Source organism: Gymnoscopelus microlampas (assembly GCF_963454915.1).
Source record: "Gymnoscopelus microlampas genome assembly, chromosome: 4".
NCBI classification, from domain to species: Eukaryota; Metazoa; Chordata; class Actinopteri; order Myctophiformes; family Myctophidae; genus Gymnoscopelus; species Gymnoscopelus microlampas.
In genome coordinates this window covers 4,599,679-4,619,130 of record NC_139941.1, presented here as the reverse complement: position 1 = coordinate 4,619,130, position 19,452 = coordinate 4,599,679, and the positions used below count along the sequence as shown (strand labels likewise).

At 42.7% G+C, this 19,452-nt stretch overlaps 1 protein-coding gene across 2 annotated transcripts in view; it reads right to left on the bottom strand.

Moving 5' to 3' along the window:
* Positions 1–268: 268 nt before the first annotated feature.
* Positions 269–19,452, bottom strand: part of rad17 (RAD17 checkpoint clamp loader component) — a 32,968-nt gene continuing 13,784 nt past the window's right edge. Inside the window, exons 10-17 of one of the 2 annotated variants that reach the window (XM_084055050.1) lie at positions 17,588–17,702; positions 16,775–16,972; positions 15,433–15,527; positions 14,453–14,599; positions 13,054–13,182; positions 10,527–10,647; positions 3,848–3,905; positions 269–1,881 (exon numbers count right to left, since the gene is read on the bottom strand). In XM_084055050.1, coding sequence (XP_083911176.1) covers positions 1,632–1,881; positions 3,848–3,905; positions 10,527–10,647; positions 13,054–13,182; positions 14,453–14,599; positions 15,433–15,527; positions 16,775–16,972; positions 17,588–17,702 — 1,113 coding nt within the window. In that variant the 3' untranslated portion in view covers positions 269–1,631. Of the gene's footprint in view, positions 1,882–3,847; positions 3,906–7,936; positions 8,006–10,526; positions 10,648–13,053; positions 13,183–14,452; positions 14,600–15,432; positions 15,528–16,774; positions 16,973–17,587; positions 17,703–19,452 lie in introns of those variants that run through there. The other variant, XM_084055051.1, reaches the window with a different exon arrangement.

Sequence of the window (19,452 nt, the reverse complement as noted above, 5' to 3'; positions counted from 1 at the left end):
ATAGATCGGCTATTTTCGAAGGATTCTGACACTTTTTAAACCTTTGAAAAAAATACTTGTGAACTGCGTAATTCTACATAATGAGCATTAAACTATTGGTACTTCAAGTATTTGTATTCTTCCAGCACTGCCACTATAGGGAACAGTTTCATCATCGATATTACAAATGCTGTGTACTTACTGTGTTGGCTACTCTAATCTTAAACAAACATTACATAAAAAAGGTGTAAACCACCATTATTACTCTGAAGACCAAACAAAGCTCAACTTTTAATTAAGCGAAATTCTTTTTTAATTCACACACAAATAAAAACATCCTTCAAGTGGGTATTGAAATGACACATAACCTTTTTCCCCCACTCAAGGGAAACAGTTAAAGAAGGAAAAACAAACAAACAAAATAAACATCAGAAAAGTAATGTTTTCAGTGTTCTAATGTTCCTTTGTGTAGGAGCGTGACAGCCATCCAATGAGAGGTCGTTTCAGGGGGAAAAAACAACCCTGCCACAAAATGAAATAACATTACCAAAGGCAAGTGTTTTAAATATGCACATAAAATAAATATTAACAATATTTTGGATGTTAAGAGCTGATCTGTAAGTGAGTTTGCACAAGTGCCCTGTTCTGCACAGACAGGCAATCAGAGATCTCTGCCCACGATACATCTGGTTACTGAAAATAATTTTACTCTCAACCTTTTTAATATCACGGACCCCCAGTTTGTTATGCGTTAGGCCTCGGACCCCCATTTCATAGCATTTGTATCTCTGGGACCCCAATCACACTGTTCCTTCAACTCTGAGTGTACTCTCGTAGTTGCAGTCCATTTGGGTGCCTGGTGGTCCCCGGGCCTGATGTTGAGAACCAATAATCTAAATAAAATGTAGGGGCTAAACGGGGTAGAAATAATTGTGAGATTGGAGAAAATAAATAACTGCATTGCAGAACCAATGCAAAGACTTTAGGCCGGTCGTTCATATCGGGACAGTCACAGGTTAAGGTTGGTGTTCAAATTGAATTTGAACACCAACTACACTCACATATCGTCATAGTTGTCGTGCTTGGTGTAGATGGCCCTCAAACCCATTAAGACCGGGGAAAGTATCTCTCATTTTCGATTTTAACCACTTTAACCATTATTTTGTACTTCGCTATTCAAACATAGCAGATATACAAGCTCATAGCTATGAGCTCGTAGATCTGATTTTATTTTTTATCGTGAAAATTTGTGCAAATCTTTGAATATGTATATTTTTTAAAGCGAACATTTGTAACTCACATAAATCCTAGCAGTTTTTTTCTAAACTTAAGTTTCTATATCAGTGGTTCAATTTGAGTTAAAAATGTTCACTTTAAAAAAATAATATATATATATTCAAAGATTTGCACAAATTTTCCACAATTTAAAAAAAAAACAGCAGATCTACAAGCTCATAGCACGGCACTCGGTGCTGCGCAATGTGCTTGTAAATCAGCAATTTATGAATAGCCAAAGAAATCTAAAAATGACACTGTCGGATGCGTTCCCGGTCTTAATCGGTTAACAGTAAAAAAAACAAAAACAAAAGGGTCACAGTTTTTAAGTAAGGCAGTGAAAGCGCCACAAGTCTCTTTCCGGAACAAGCCCTCTGTTAATCGCTGTCATACTCCTCTATGAGCAGATCCTCGTCCTCCATCAGGTCCTCCGTTATGGTGGGCTGGGGTTGGCTGGGAGGTAGCTCGGCCCCCTGACCCTGACTGTCAAGTAGAGCAGGAGGGGCTTGGCTTGCGGCGGCGGCGTCCCCGGTTAGAGCAGGGGTCCCTGGGCTGTCCTCTTCTTCGCCATCGCTGTCCGGTTCCAACGTGCCGGGGTCTTTGTCCGTCAGGGCCTCGGTTTTGAACCTGGATGTTGTACACAGACAACACTTTTTTTAATTTAGTTTTGACATTTAGTTTTCAATTTCAGTTTAGTTTTATTTCGTTTTTAAAGCAGGTAGTTTAGTTAGGTATTGAAAAGGCTATGTTTTTATTTAGTGTTAGTCCCTACTGGGGACAGGGAAGAACATTTGAGGACTCAAGTTGGTTTACCTCCATAATGCTGTGTTTTTGGGCTTCAACTAAAATGCATTAGACCACGTGCACTATACCATGGAAAGCTCAAAACTGGAGACAGCAAAAACAATTGCCTTCATTAAGCACTAGCGATGGGACAATAATCGTTATTATTGTTTATCGTGATAAAAAAACGCTCACTGTAATCGTATCGCAGAGATTTAAATGTATGGTCATACACTGGGATCAATTCACCGCCTTTCCGACATGACGCCTTTCCGACGTTAACGAACCCTATACCTAACCCTAACCTTAACCGCACGCAGAAGCCACTAGTCCGAGTTGCGAGATGTCGGAATGGAAGGCGGTTACCCAATTCACCTTTGGCGAGCTGCATATCCGGTATCAATTAAACCCTCTATAATTGGTCAAACTGACCTGTAAAGAACTCGATAGTCTTTTTTTCACTCTCTACCAAATATCTATGCCAAAAATAGCCGATCTACAAGCTCACGACGTGTCGCAACTTGTAGATCTGCTATTTTTCGCAAACGTTCCGCCCCAGAATATGGATGCTGGGGTTCAAGTGGTTAACAAAAGTGCCATTTTAAGAGTTTTAAGCATATTTTCATTATCGCGATAATATCGTAAATCGGAATTATTTTGGTCACAATAATCGTAACATGACATTTTCATATCATCCCATGCCTAAACAGCACAAGTAATGTTGTATTGCCCATGTAGTGGTCAGCAATGTTTTTTTCTTTTCTAAGCTTGTCTCATGTGTTCATTCATCACTGGGTCAAACTTTGCCAAGTAGCCCCGCCAGACCAAGAAAGTTACAATAGGCTCTATGCACAGCAGCCATATTGGGAATGAATTGGGCCCCTTCCTTACTTCCTTCACAGGTGTTACAAATAATACTAATTAAGGCTCTGTTCCATTTAGTGTGGCATAGTGGTTGACCCCTATAACTGAGAGTGTAGAAATGGAACCAAATGGACCCGTAAGGGTCCATTTGGTTCCATTTGTACACTCTCAGAGTTACACACCCACCATAAGGGGCCATTTGGGAACCAAAATGGAGTGTTTCTAGTGAGCCAACATGCACAATATCAGCACCCTGACCAGAATGGAACAGAGCCTTCATTAGTATCATTGGTAACACCTGTGAAGGAAGTAAGAAGAGGCCCAATGTCTTTCCAATATGGCACAATATTATTTGGTTCATGTAGTGGCCATAATTCCACCCTACATCCCCAAGGTTGTAGTGCTGTCAACGGCACTGTGCATTCCCAAGGGCGTTTTCAGCTCGCACTAGCTATCCACGTTGACACGGCACGCTGACTGATGTCCCCGATTTAAGCTTGGTTGCATAGTGGGATGCGCACTGAAAATAGCCGATCTACAAGCTCACAATGTGTCACAGCATGACACATTGTCAACTTGTTATCTATACACGACACTCAACACAAGAAACAGAAACTGCGTACAGTGTGGCTGAATAATTCAGTTCTCGCGTGCCATCAGGATTCCAAAACGTCAGAAATTGTGTAATCATACCATTAAAAAAAAGAAAGAAAGAAAAATGCATTGAGTTAAAACTGGCACAGCAAAAGAAGGCCCTCATCAATTCACCTCTACAATGTACTGTGTCGCTACTGTGCTGTGCATTGTATTCATATAGGCTACTTATATGATACTTATATAAAGGATACTTTAATAAAATATCTTTTGTTGTTATACATAGAGTGGAAGAGAATAGGGAGGTGAAAAATAACATGAATAGGTTGACATTAGTGATTGTTTTGTATACCTGCCAGGGAACATTCTCCTTGGTAGACGTCCCACGTCCTGAATGAAGGTGATCTGAGCTGGAACACACAGACGGTAATAAAGTTAATTTATACTTCAGTGTACAGTGTCCCGGGTCGAAAAAAGCCTTTATACAAGCTCACAAATCGTCGCAAGCAATGCGTCTTAAGGCACAGCATGGTTATCTGCCATGTCGCATGGTGAAATATAATCCATTACTTTCCCTAATGACTAATGTGATTAATTACTAATAGTAAAAATTTAAAAAAACATTCTTACATTTATTATTACATTACATTACAGTCATTTAGCAGACGCTTTTATCCAAAGCGACTTACAATAAGTGCATTCAACATAGGTAGGGAACGAAACTACTAATCACCGGAGGTCTTAAGTGCATTTCCTGTAAAAACAAGCAACCAAGAGTATACCTAGCGCTAAGGTAAAAGTGCAATATATCAGTTACCTACTTTCATAAACACATGAGATAAAATAGCCAAATCAAATGAGCACGAGCTAATAGATCCAATACAACAATACAACAATAGTTCCTACAACTAGTTAACAACAAGTAGGCCAGGCAAAGAGGAAGGGTAGTGTTTCCTGAAGAGGTGGGTTTTCAGCCTGCGGCGAAAGATGGGCAGTGACTCTGCTGTCCTGACATCAGTGGGAAGTTCATTCCACCACTGTGGGGCCAGAACAGAAAAAAGTCATGACCGTGTCGATTGACCAGAAGGACCGTTGAGTGGCGAGGGAATCAGTCGCCCCGAGGTGGCAGACCGGAGTGGTCGGGCAGGGGTGTGGGCATTGACCAAAACCCGGAGGTAAGAAGGAGCTGTTCCTTTCACTGCCCTATAGGCTAGCACCAGGGTTTTAAACTGAATGCGAGCCGCTACGGGGAGCCAGTGCAGAGAACTAGGGGTGTGCCGATATATCGTCCCGCGATATATCGCGATACGTTTTCGCGACGATATGTATCGTTTTGGAAAAAAAAAATATCGTTTTTGAATTTTTTTTTTTTTTTTTTTTTTTTTACAATCATAATAATCAGGCATGCAAACGGCCCCGAAGTGAAAAGAGTGACAACATGTTTTTTTTTCTGGTCAGGTGTCATACTATTTGGATTCAAAACGGCTATTGTAGCTGAAAAGCTACAAGTTTGCATGTCTGAATAATGCAAAAACATAATTATTTGTTTGCATTTTCTTTTTTTCTCCTCCATATATTTTCATAATAAAAAAAGTGCGTATCGTATCGTATCGAAATCGTATCGAAGTTGTGAGCCAAATATCGTATCGTTTCGTGAAATTAGTGTATCGGCACACCCCTACAGAGAACGGAGAAGGATAGTTGTGTGAGAGAACTTGGGGCGGTTGAACACCAGACGAGCCGCAGCTTTCTGAGCAAGCTCCAGAGGTCTGATGGCAGATGCCGGAGCACCAGCCAGGAGGGAGTTGCAGTAGTCCAGGCGGGAGATGACAAGAGCCTGGATGAGCACCTGGGCTGCCTTCTCCGTGAGAAAGGGGCGAATCCTCCTGATGTTGTAGAGGAGGAATCTGCAGGACCGTGTCACTGATGCGATGTTAGCCGAGAACGACAGTTGATCGTCCAGGGTCACACCCAGATTCTTCGCAGTCCGAGTTGACGTCACCACAGCGTTCTCAATGGTGATGGCCATGTCTCGGTGAGGACAGCCCTTCCCCGGGATGAACATCAGCTCGGTCTTGTCCAGGTTGAGCTTCAGGTGGTTCGTCGACATCCACTCCGAGATGTCAGCCAGACAAGCAGCAATGCGTGCCTCCACTTGTGTGTCAGAGGGGGGGAATGAGAGGATCAGCTGGGTGTCATCGGCATAGCAGTGGTAGGAAAAGCCATGGGAGTGGATGACAGCACCAAGAGATGTAGTGTAGAGAGAGAAAAGAAGAGGACCCAGAACCGAGCCTTGGGGAACCCCAGTAGTGAGCCTGTGTGGTTCTGACACAGACCCTCCCAGCATCACCTGGTAGGAGCGACCCGTCAGGTAGGATGCAAACAGGGAGAGTGCAGAGCCTGAGACACCCATCCCCTCGAGGGTGGAGAGGAGGATCTGATGGTTCACTGTGTCGAACGCTGCAGACAGGTCCAGGAGTATCAGGACAGAGGAGAGAGAGTTCGCTCTAGCGGCATGGAGTGACTCCGCCACTGCCAGGAGGGCAGTCTCTGTCGAGTGACCCACTTTGAACCCAGACTGGTTGGAGTCCAGGAGGTTGTTCTGGTGGAGATACGAGGACAGTTGTTTGAACACAGCACGTTCGAGAGTTTTAGATAGGAAGTATAGAAGGGAAACCGGTCTGTTGTTCTTGACTTCAGAGGGGTCAAGTGTCGGTTTCTTGAGGAGGGGGGTGACTCTGGCAGTCTTGAAAGTAGAGGGAAAGTAACCAGATGTCAGGGAGGTGTTAATAAGGTGGGTTAAGAAGGGAAGAAGTTCAGGTGCAGTGGACTGCAGCAGAGGGGATGGGACCGGGTCCAGAGAGCATGAGGTGGGGCGGCTAGAGGTAACAAGGAGAAGGACCTCGTTAGGGGAGAGGGGAGAAAAGTGGGATAGAGAGGTGGAGGGGGGGGGAGAGGAGTAGATGAAGGTAGAGAGGGGAGGGTGGAAGACAGACGGGTGTGGGTAGTGCGCAGGGCACCAGCCGGGGGAGGAGGGAATGAGGATCGGATATCGTTCACCTTCTTGTCAAAGAAGTTGGCGAAATCGTCAGGGACGAGGGACGAGGAGGGAGGAGGGGGAGGTGGTTGCAGGAGAGAGGAGAAAGTTTCAAAGAGTTTTTTAGGGTTGGAAGCAGAAGCCTGAATTTAGTGCAGAACCCCATCTAAACAAAAGCTGTGAGCTTGTAGAACAGAAGTGAGCTCTCTCTTTCATAAATGGTTATTTCTAGGAAGTGGTTCCTCTTTTTAAAGTACACAACAGATAATGTAATGATCGTATTTGTGTTTTTTTTGGAAATGCATCAAATCCTTGTGACGACCACTGAAAAGAAGAAAAATGCCATCAATAAAATAGACAATACATTATAATGTTGTTCCTAAATTATAGTATTAAATAAGTATTCAGAGTTCCAAAGTGCCAAACAGAGGCAAGTGCATTCAGGAGCAAAGCTAGCTCCCATACCACACTGACCTACACGGTCTGAATAATCTGTCGTAGAACACGTACATGTCATGTCAAGTACAATGTAAAGCTGCAATCCATAACTTTGTTTTTATCTGTATGGTAGAGCAGTGGTTCTCAAACTTTTTCATGTCAAGGACCCCAAAAATCATATGAATTTGGCCGTGGACCCCCATCTCAAAATGTTTTGTTCCAGGGGCCCCCAGAAGCAAATATTTACAAACTGAGTAACAAATGTTTGCTACAAATGTGTGCAAGATTGTGTGCAAGAAATATGGTTAAAGTGGTTAAAACACACTATATTAACTAATTTAGCTGGGGACCCCCTGGTACCCCTCCAAGGACCCCTGGGGGTCCCCGGACCCCACTTTGAGAACCAATGTGGTAGAGTATGTTAATACGAATCCATCTGCAGTGGTTTGAGTTGGTCGACTCTACCTACTCTTCTATTGAGACATTTTACATCTTGTGGTCAGGTAGGACGCCTACTGGTTGACAGGAGGTACTGCATGACACTCAAATGGAAGCAACTCGCCTTCCCAAGTCTGTTATGGAAAACCAGTTAAGATGTCAGCGCTCGTACGGGAGACCCAGGTTTGAATCACGGGGAGGACATTGAAGTTATGGATAGCAGCTTTAAAAGGTGCTGTAAGTGATATTTCTTTGGTTAAACTAAAAGTTAGAAATAAAGGTTTATTGTTCAAAAGTTAAAGCTCTATATTGTGATAGTAATAATTGCTAGAAGAATGTTTGTTCAGTAACAGGGGTCTCCCCGAGTCCCCGTCTCTTCAGTTCTTTAGTAAACAGAAATACATCTTCAGGTGCGTTGCAAATTTCATCCAATCAGGAGAGAAAGAACCCCACAAAGATAATTAGCTTCAATGATTATAGCGGCCAAATTCCAATGTTGTCTTGTCATTTTTATGTTTAATCACTTACAATTTCACTTGTTTATCCTGTATCCTCTATGAGTTCTCTCTCCTGGTTGGATGAAATTGGTATCCCAGTCTGAAAATAGTATTTTATGTTTACTAAAGAGCTAAACACTCTATATAGAAATGAGCTATTTAACACTTAGTTAATGTATGTATACATATGAATATAACTTACAGCATTTTTAATGAACATTCAAATAGGTTATGTTGGATAGAAATACAAATTCCAGGGCAAGCCTTTGTGAAGCCACATGTCAGGTCCCTCATTTGAAATACATTTACATGAGAACAGAGATAAGAGGCGGACAGAGTTGACCATAGTCAGTTACATTCACACCATTGGTAAAACTATCCCACAATTCTCTTTCATTAATACGTTCCCTTCTTTCACAATCCTTCAAGTCAAACTGAGTAACTTTTTCAATGAAACATTGTTATTTTTGATCATCTGTCACTGGTATTATTTTTCACAATAACCATTCCACATAAATGTGTTGTGTTAGTTTTTTTTTGACAATTTATTTGAATGTTTCTCAATGCGGGGGTCCGGGAACCTCGCAGGTGTTCTGGCTGCGAACATGCGTTTCCCCACGCATCTCAGTAGCCTCACCACGCCCCCTGCTTTGCCCCCCGTCATGCAATGGTGGGAAATAATATGCTCGACGCTGGCATAGGCTCTATGCACAGCAGCCATTTTGGAGAAAAACTGGGCCTCTTCTGACTTCCTTCACAGGTGTTACCACTTGCCAATGATACTAATGAAGGCTCTGTTCGATTCTGGTCAAACAGAGTCAGGGTGCTGATATTGTGCATGTTGGCTCACTAGAAATACTAGTGGGTCTCAAAGTGTGGTCCAGGGACCCTCATGGTTCCTTGAGAGGGTATAACTCTGAGAGTGTACAAATGGAACCAAATGGACCCGGGAGGGTCCATTTGGTTCCATTTGTACACTCTCAGAGTTACAGGGGTCCTTGAAATTAAAAAGTTTGAGAACCACTGTGCTACACTAAATGGAACAGAACCTTCATTAGTGTCATTGGTAACACCTGTGAAGGAAGCAAGGAAGGGGCCCAATTTCTGTCCAATGTGGCTGCTGTGCATAGAGCCTATTGCCAAGGGGGGTGCGATAATTTACGATTCTGTGCCTATCGGTGCATAACTCGGACGGGGCTGAGTAGGCTCAAGTGAACGTTCAGCAGCACGGCAACTCGCACGCTTTAGCGCACTCGGTGGTGCTTCTCGTGGCTAAAGTTCGCTTGAGACTGCGCCCCTCCGTCACGGTCCAAAACTATACTTTATCGGCGAAAAGAAAATATCCGCGGTTATTGCAGGAAGTAGTGTTGATAGCGGGAGTCAAACCCTTGAGGTGTGGATTGGGAGTCTAGCGATTAACGAGGAAAGCCACTGAGGCTGATGCTGAGATGGGGTATTCGGGCTGTATTAGAATGTGACGACGCCCACCGTTCCCAACTCTTCTAATGTAGAGCAAAAAGAAGCCCCCGGCCAGTGCGGGGTTACTGAGAGGCGTGGGGAAAAACACATTCGCGTTCTGTCTGGGGTTCCAGGGGCTCATCAGGAAAAGAGGGAACATTCTGAACCGAAAATAGCCAATCCACAAGCTCAGCGCGACGCGTTGTGAGCTTGCAGATCCGCTATTTCCGGTGTGTGACATGCTTTCATAGAAGACATGCTGGTTTCTATCCAATCCAAAGCACCGAAATCAGCTGTGGCGACTGAGAACTTGAACCCATTCTATCCGGGAACGCATCTGTGTCATTTTAGACTTTAGCTATAACTATTATTTTATACTTTGGCTATTCAAAAATAGAGATCTGCAAGCTCAATAGATCTGCAATTAAATTTTTTTAATCGTGAAAATGTGTGCAAATCTTTGAATGTACATATATATTTAAAGCCATATTTATTATTTATAATTTTTGGAAGCAACGACGGAGGGCTCGTCTGAGGACGACCTAGAGAGAAAGCGAACATTTGTAACTCAAATCTTTGCTTCTGAGGGTCCCTGGAAGGAAATATTTTGAGATGGGGGTCGGAGGCCAAATACATATAACTTTGGGTGTCTTTGACATGAAAAAGTTTGAGCACCACTGATATTCAAGGGCGTCACGGCCATTCACTGTGCGTACGACGTGACACCCTCACTCACATAGATCCGTGATTTCATACCCCCCACTTTTTGAAAAAATAAGCAAAAATAAGAATTAAATAACCTAACCCTAACCCCGAAATAAAGTAACCAAAACACGAAAAAAAACTAACAAAATCCGCCCAAAAAACGCAACATTTTGAAAATACAAAATGTGTTTACATTTGACAGTTACAAATGTTTTTCACAATTTAAAAAAAATAGCAGATCTACAAGCTCATAGTGCGGCACTCGGTGCCGCGCTATGAGCTTGTAGATCTGCTATTTTTGAATAGCCAAAGTGTAAAATAAGGGGTAAAGTCCACCGAAAGTCCATCCCCCCCCACCTTCTGAGAGCCTGTGACGTCCCTGCTGATATTATAGCAAGTTTTTTCAGAAACCTGTTAGGATTTAGAAGACATGGGTTAAGAGATGTGAGTGTGGTTACCTTGGTTTCTCAAAGGGTTGTTGAGTTGTGCTAGGTAGGGCAGCAGCTCTGTCTGCAGGCTGACCGGTGCTAGACAGAAGTTTGCAAAGAGAGACTGAGCGGCCAGACAGTTCTCACGGTGCTGAAGAGACACAAATGTTATCAAAATTCCATTAATGGAAGCTTACAATTTTCAATTAAATGAAGCTTTGTAGGCACGAGAAAACATACGCTTACATTGCCAAAGCAAGTGTCAAAAACATCAATAAAAAACAATGTTACAATGCTATAGTGCAGGGGGTGGGCAACCTTGATGATGGAGAGGGCCACTATATTTCCACACTCACTCCAGAGGGCCACATTGCATATACTGTCGGGCGGACACCTCTTATCTCCGTATTTTCACTTTTTTTCTAAATGAATGCCGTACTTCACCATTCTATGTCACACAAAAGTAGCAAAAATAGCCGATCTACAACCTCAAAACGTGTCGCACTGCGACGCGTTTTGAGCTTGTAGATCTGCTATTTTTTGATTGGAATCCTGAAAAGTAACATTTTTATTTAATTTCAAATGCACTTACTTATACTTATGTTAACCTTTTGAACTTAAATACATTGGACATAAAAAAGACGATAGAATTTTAATACTAGTCATTAAGCTACTAATATAGACTGTAGTAATTAAAGCGGGTCATGTTTGCATGTTTGGAATTGTAACAGCTGAAATCAATAATATATCAGTATTAACCTGCAGGCTGCATTAAGTGAAGGTTGGGGCCGCATGTAGCCCCCAGGTCGCCAGTTGCCCATGTATGTGTATAGTGCTATTAGGCAAACAATAACATTATAGGCGTACAACGTTAACCACTTGGACCCTTGCCTCCCTATTCTGGGGGGAACTCTCGCCAAAAATAGCCCATCTACAAGCTCAGAGTGACTATTTTCTGTGAAAAATGTGGTGTAGAGGGGAAAAGCAGCAAGTACAGAGCCAACTCAGGTCAGGTTTACAAGGTATAGAGGGTTTAAGTGGTTAAAATACATGTTTACACATACAGATAAAATAATAAAAAATTGGGTCCAAATGGGAACAGTGTCGCTCCAAAGTGAATGTCAGAGAGACTATGACATATCTACGACATATGACTCCAATTTTGGACAAGGTTTCAGCTGATCAGAGCCACATTGACTTCCATTATAAAAATTAAAGCTAATTATTTCAAAAAATACAAACCATATGTTGGGGGGAAAAAATAACCATATAAATCATTTATATGGTTAGGTATCACACAATGTTATGAATGCCGAATCGAGTAGCCTGGTGGTCTCACCAGTCGTGCAATGTCAGTTTTGAGATTAACCAAATGGTCCTGCATGGGGTTTTATACCCGTTTTGTATCTTTGTTCTTGCATGTACGTTTTATGCTCTGTTTTCCCTGTGTAATGTAATGTAAACGTAATGTACTGTCTGCCTGTTTTTGTGCGTTTTTTTGTGGGGACTGCAGATGTAAATTAACATCTTTGCTAAATCCGGTGTATTTACGTTACATTGATATGTACTGTTCATTAATATGCGGTGTCCCGTCTAAATAAACAAATACAAGTAAAGTCAAAGTACACTCATATGTACACTCTCGGAGTTAAATTAACACTGAGGATTTTACAGTATAGACTGGTACCCGGGAGCAGTATGGGTTGGCGCCCCAGCCTGTGTCTTCCGTGAGGAAGAAGCCCACAAACCCACGATGAGGCCTTTAAGGAGGGCCTTTCAAGCAAGCTGCAAGTGGAGCCTGCAGTACGACCACGGCCCAAGACACCATCACGCCGGAGAGAAATGTTTGGAGACGGGGTCTTGTCTCTTGTGCAGCGCTCAGGTCCTGGACCTGGTGAGACGAAGGAGGAGCCCCGGGCCAGGAGACAACCCACAGAGCCTAGTCCCTCCACGTGCCCTGTCTCTCCCTAAGAGCACTGACCGTGGGTAGCTACTGGGACGTAAGTCGGGGCTTGATCAACCCCGGCTGTGTCACCTGGGCGAGGGTGTATGTTGCTAGACCCGAAACACCCGATGACCCCACGCTAAAACACTGATGATACGTGCCGGGTGCATCCGCCTGGGAGTTTTTTTTTAATTTTTGTGCTTTTTACTCCCTTTTCTCCCGGGTCCATTTGGTTCCATTTGTACACTCTCAGAGTTATGGGGGTCCTTGAAATTAAAATGTTTGAGAACCACTGTGCTACACTAAATGGAATGTGGCTGCTGTGCATAGAGCCTATTATTTGACAACTTTGGTTACTAGTTAATTTGCGGATTTAGATTATTATTACAAAACATACATTAACCACTTATTTTAAGTGGCTATTCAAAATAGCAGATCTACAAGCTCCCAGTGCATTTAGTTTGACAATTTAAAAAAAGTCACTACTTTTACTGTAAGTTGATGCCAATACTTTTGTACTTTTATTTTAGGTCACATTTTTAATACAGGCCATATGCTTGAGAAAGTAAAAGTAGGGAATGTCTTTATGTGTACGCTGTACTGTATCTGTACCTTCCTGTTGACCAGCAGCCAGCTGGGTTTATGCAGCGGTCTGAAGCCTGGTGCAACGTGTCCACAGTTGGAGTGCAGGAGCCCCCTGGTGGCCACAGAGGAGCCATACTGACCCATGGTGCTGCGAGACTGCAAAAACACAATAAAGCCTGATTCACACGTCGCTTAGTATGGGTATCAAGCGCCGAAAATGGCCGATCTACAAGCTCACAACGCGTGTGTTGTGAGCCTGTAGATATTGTTGCTATTTTATAGCCCATACACAAAAATTGTGTATGGGCTATTTATGGCGATACTTTCTTTTTGTTTACAAGCCCAAAAGGCAAACATAAATGTGATTTTGATTTCTATATTCAAATGTTCAGTATCAAAAACACAATTAACTTAAAAACGGGGGGGAAAAACTAAGTGATATTTTTTGGTTAAAACAAAAAGTTTTTAGTTAAAAGGTTAAAGCACTATATTTTGATAGTAATCATTGCTATAGAGTGTTTGTTCAGTAACAGGAGTCTCCATGTCTCTCCAGCTCTTTAATAAGCAGAATATACATTTTCAAGTAGGTGACAAAATCTCAGCCAATCAGGAGAGAGTACCCATTTATCAGCTTCTAGTGTTCCAGTTCCAATTTTGTCTGCTCTTTTCTTAGTGTCATCACTTCCAATTTCACTTGTTTAATATTTATCCTGACTCCATCCTGATGGGACAAAATTGGTATCCAGACCTGAAAATGCATTTCTGTTTAATAAAGAGCTGGAGAGACATGGAGACTCCGGTTACTGAACAAACACTCTATCTATAGAAATGAGTACTATCAGAATATAGAGCTATTTAACACTTATTTTAACCAAATAAAATCACTTACCCTACCTTTAAGTAAAAACAACTAAATCATTCATCACATTTATTAGAATAATAGTTAATGGTCTACTACAAGGGTGGGCAACTTTGATGATGGAGAGGGCCACTATATTTCCACACTCACTCCAGAGGGCCACATTTCATATACTGTCGGGCAAAAACCTCATATCTCTGTATTTTCCTGAATCCTGAATAATGTTTTGCAATTTTTTTAATTGGAATCCTGAAAAGTAACATTTTTATTGTATTTCAAATGCATTTAGTTATACTTATGTTAACTTTATGAACTTAAATACAAATACATTGGACACAAAAAAAAATAATTGTAATACTAGTCATTAAGCTATATAGACAGAAGTTATTAAAGCGGGTCATGTTTGCATGTTTGGAATTGTAACAGCTGAAATCAATAATATATCAGTATTCTGATATTAACCTGCGGGCTGCATTAAGTGAAGGTGGGGGCCGCATGTGGCCCCTGGGCCACGAGTTGCCCATGTATGGTCTACTAAAATGTCATGATGGTGACAGGCCTACTCACCGCCCATTCTCCAGTGAGAAAGTCGGCGTCAGAGAGGTACTCGCTGGCCCGCGTCACGTCCTCCACCTCGGAGAAGAAGTCCAGGTAGTTCTGGTGCAGGTACAGGTTGAAGAAGTCGGCAGACATGTGCGAACGCTCCACCACCAACTGACAACCATAGACACCATGGAGAAAAGAGTGAAAATTAAAGCAAGATAGTCGCAAAATAGGAATTATGGGTGCAGGACAATGTTACATTTGTTTCATTGATAATACTTTCAACCTGGCGTCCCTATTTTGGGCACACCCTTATAGGCTTTATGCACGCCACAGCAGCCATATTGTAACGAAAATTCGGCCTCTTCTTACTTCCTTCACAGGTGTTACCAATGATTCTAACAAAGGCTCTATTCCATTCTGGTCAAACAGAGTCAGGGTGCTGATATTGTGCATTTTGGCTCACTGTAAACACTCTGCTACACCAGTGGGTCTCAAAGTGTGGTCCAGGGACCCTCACGGTTCCTTGAGGGGGTTGCAAATGGCACCTTAAAAGGTGTACACTCTCAGAGTTACAGTATGCGGGTCCTTGAAATTAAAAGCTTTGAGAACCACTGTGCTTCATGAAACGGAACAAAGCCTTCATTAGTATCATTGGTACAACCTGTGAAGGAAGAAAGGAAGAGGCCCAATTTCTTTCCAATATGGCTGCTGTGCATAGAGCCTATTGTGACATCAAGTGTCATTCGTAGCATTCTTGTGTAGACGCCATCCAGGGCCATTTCCTGCTGTACTGTGAGCGTCCATGTCTCGGCCCCATACATCAGTACTGACTCCACTGTAGCTACAGACAGCCACCTCTTGAGGTCATCTCCCATGTCAGATTTACAAGCTCACAACGCAATGTGAAGCATTAAAAGCTTGCAGATCAGCTATTTTCGCCATGTTGACACCGTCGTACAACGCAGGATAAAATGGGGAAAAATGAAAGTGCGCATGCTTACCTCAGGGTCTTCCACCAGTCTGGGTCTGTGGTGTTCTGACAGATGAACTGGCAGACTGGGCCCCTGAGGCTCCTCTGTGTCTTCAGGGGCCTCTCCTGTTCCACACACACACACACACACACACACACACACACACACAACGTTCATCAGCAAACCCAACTCATTATGAACCAGTAAGACTCCCTAATCGGGAGATAAGCGACCGTAGGTCACATGTATACAGAAGAGGGCTGTAACGGCGATTGGTTCCTAGTTGTGTGGGCAATGGATAGTTTTGTTTGGTGGTCTAAATGTGGGGTTAGCTGTGACATGGTGGCGTTTATGTGGGCAGAAAACGTGTAATGTGTAGCTGTTGCAAATGGGTAACAGAGTGAATGCTGAGAAATACGACTGGCACAGATTTTGTTGTGAGCTGCAGTGGCAGGGGGTCCTCCACTGGGGGCGCCACCACTTTTGCATCCGTTCTGGAGCACCAGGAGTGGGTGGTCCCCGGGAATGCCCCGTGAGCAGCCCCGTTGGGGTGGTCATTTGGTAATTTGTCCACATGTGCTCATTTTTTACACTTGGGGGTCCCCGAGGCAGCTGGGGGTCCCTGGAGCTCCGGGGGTCCTTGGAGGGTGTAGTTTGGCAGGTAAGGAGTGTGTGTGCAAAATGTGGCATGGATCGGGGCAATGGGTGCGGAGATATGAGCAGGGCAAAAGTGTGACGTGTGTGACGGAGTGACGGAGTGACGGACGGACACCTGGAGCAGCTTTCTGTAGTAAGTGCGACCTACGGTCGCAATAATAAACACATTTACATTCATTTTAAATTATTTCCGGAAATGTTCAATCTTTCTTAAAACATGACATGGCCTATTTTGGGCATCATTATAGGTAAAGAATTTAATAAAAGCACAGTACATTATTGTAATTTGTTCCCCCCCCAATTTTTCAGATTTACTTTCACTATAAACACAGGTGTGCCTTGAGATTTGGACATGTCCTTTGGTGTGCCTTGGGCAAAAACGTTTGAAAAGAAGCCACTGTCTAGATACACGGTTCTCAAAATGGGGTCCAGGGGTCCGCGACGCATAGCCAGGGGGTCCCCTAAATAATTCACAGATTATTTGTATTGAAAGTTACAGGAGTTTTACTGTATGGTGTGTGTGATATGAAATGTGAGCTTACCATAATCACAGTAATCCTTAATCATATTCCATCATATTCAACCACCATTACAGGTCTGTAACTCTGAGAGTGTACAAATCTCTCAGAGATAATGGGGTCCTTGAAATTTTAAATCTGATTGCTTGGCTGCTACTATTGTTCACATAATAAAAAACCTGTGGGAGGGGGCTTACTCTTGCAGTACAGGATCTTGCCCAGGGCTCGAAACAGGAAAAGCGAGGCGTCTTTTCCTCCGATGGCCTGCTCCACATCCGGCTCCTGACTGTCTTTGGGCTTCCTCTTCCCCCTTCCCCTCTTAGGGACACCTTTGCCGGACGACGACGCAGATTTGCCCTTTTTGGACGCCCACGGCCCCCTTTCCAAAGAGGAGTCTAGAAAGGTGCATTGACAAAGTAATTATTGGTTACTGTCACACGTGTAAAGTAACTCAGTACATTTACTCAGACAAGTACTGTACAATTTTGAGGTATATTTTACTTTACTGGAGTATTTCCAATTTCAAATACTTTTACTTCTACTCCACTACATCTCAGAGGCAAATATTGTGCTTTTATTCCACTACAATTATTTGAAAACTTTAGTTACTAATTACTTTGCAGATATAAATTACACTTTAGCCCTATTTTATACATAGGCTATTTGAAAATAGCCGATATACAAGCTCACAACGCGGCGCGATGCGACGTGTTGTGAGCTTGTAGATCTGCTATTTTCAAACATTTTAGTACTTTTACTTTTGGTACTTTAAGTATAATTTGATGCCAATACTTTTGTGCTTTTACTCAAGTAACAGTTTGAACACAGGCCTTTTACTTGTAACAAAGTATTATCATATTGTGGTATTGCTACTTTTACTAAGTAAAATATCTGAGTACTTCTACCACCACTGGTTACTGTGCAAGAAAAGGCTCTCACCGTACAGAATCAAGGCCAGCTGCACAGTATATGCACTTACTAAACAAATATATAACTTATGGCTCCCTCACCTGTAAATGAGGAGAACTGCAAGCTGTTGATGGCAGAGCGGATGTCTCCTGAACTCCCTGAACACAGCAGCTCCAATGCAGCCTTGTCAGGGACTGCTATCCCCCTCCCCCCACTCTGATCAAAACACACACAAAACACACATTCGCTAATATCCAGTAGCCTATTGTGATATAGGGTTAGGCAATATTTCTGACCAAATACCTCAACCCCAATATTGTGACGATAATATAGTATTGTGACGATATGGTTTCTTTCCTCTCACAATAATAGCGAACATAGTAGTCATGTCAATATGTGACATGTTGTGAGCTTGTAGATCTGCTATTTTCAGAACTTATGAAAAGACATTTCAAGTGACATATCATGATACCAGTATACTTATACATTGCCCAGGACTATAGTGATATTGTAATACTTTTGCAATAGCTTCAGGGCTGCATATTGCATTTCTCTCACACGCGCGCGCACACACACACACACACACACACACACACACACACACACACACACACACACACACACACACACACACACACACACACACACACACACACACACACACACACACACACACACACACACACACACACACACACACACACACACACTAATAATAAGCTGTATATCTTAAAAACTAAATGCATGGTAATAGGCTCTAAATATGCTCTCAGGGTAGATCAGAAATTAAGCCTCTCTTTGCAGGGTGCTACTATTGAGCAGGTTAAAGGGGATTTTTGGACCACGGTTTTCTTACCTTTTCTATGATGTTATGATATCCTAGGATGAACGGTACAGTAGAAAAATGTCATAACTCCACCCTGGGTCCGCCACAGCTAAAAACGCGCACCAATAGGCCTAGCGCTCGATCGCATCTTTTGATAGCTTTTTTTTTTTTTTTTTTTTGGTGAGATCTGATGTTCATAGTGATAGAACACTATGCAACGAGATTGTCTTGAATGCGCCCCACCCGAAGTCTCGCTAGACGAGATTGAAATCTCGAGATTTCAAGAGACTTCCGGTGGGGCGCATTCAAGAGTTATGACATTTTCCTACTGTACCACTCATCCTAGGATATCATAACAGCATAGAAAGGGTAAGAAATCCAAAATTCCATTTTAAAGAAGTCAAACTATTGGGTGTCACTATTGACGAAACACTGTCATGGTCCACCCACGTTAATACAGTGGTGAGAATGAGTAATGCCATCTATGCCATTAGAAGGAGTTCTCATCTGCTGACTAACACAACAATTAGACTAGTCATACAATCTCTAGTTCTGTCAAATCTGGACTACTGTCTCCTGTTATTACACGGCTTGGTTGAATGCTCGATTCTGATTGGTCAGTCATCGGTCATTATTTCTGGATAATGACCGATGAGCTCAATAACGGACCGCTGTCTAATCAGAGACTCAGAACACCTGCTCATATCAACCTGCGCTGCTTGATTTTATGCTTTATCCAACATGACAGCCATGTAAACAAACAAACAATGTCATTTACAACTAAACGTTGCTCTCAAGAATGTTTTTGAAAACATTTGAAGTGAGAAATAGACGATGCAATGACCGAAAAGTCATTCTATTTGATCCACTACACTTCCTTGTTTATCGTGGCGCAACAACGGGGGAATACCAAAACGCTCGCCCCAAAACATAGTCGCCCCGGGGCAAATCCGGCGGTATTACAGGCAAATCGGCAGTAAATTGAATGGGGGGCGAGTATGTTTTGGGGCGAGTTTTTTTCCATTTCGTCATTTGTTTTTGCGAGGCGAACTTGTCCGCCCAGCCCAATACTTATGGAATACTTTCATTGCCGTAAGCAAGGAAATACTTCGTTTTGTTGTTACTTTTGGGTAAATGTAT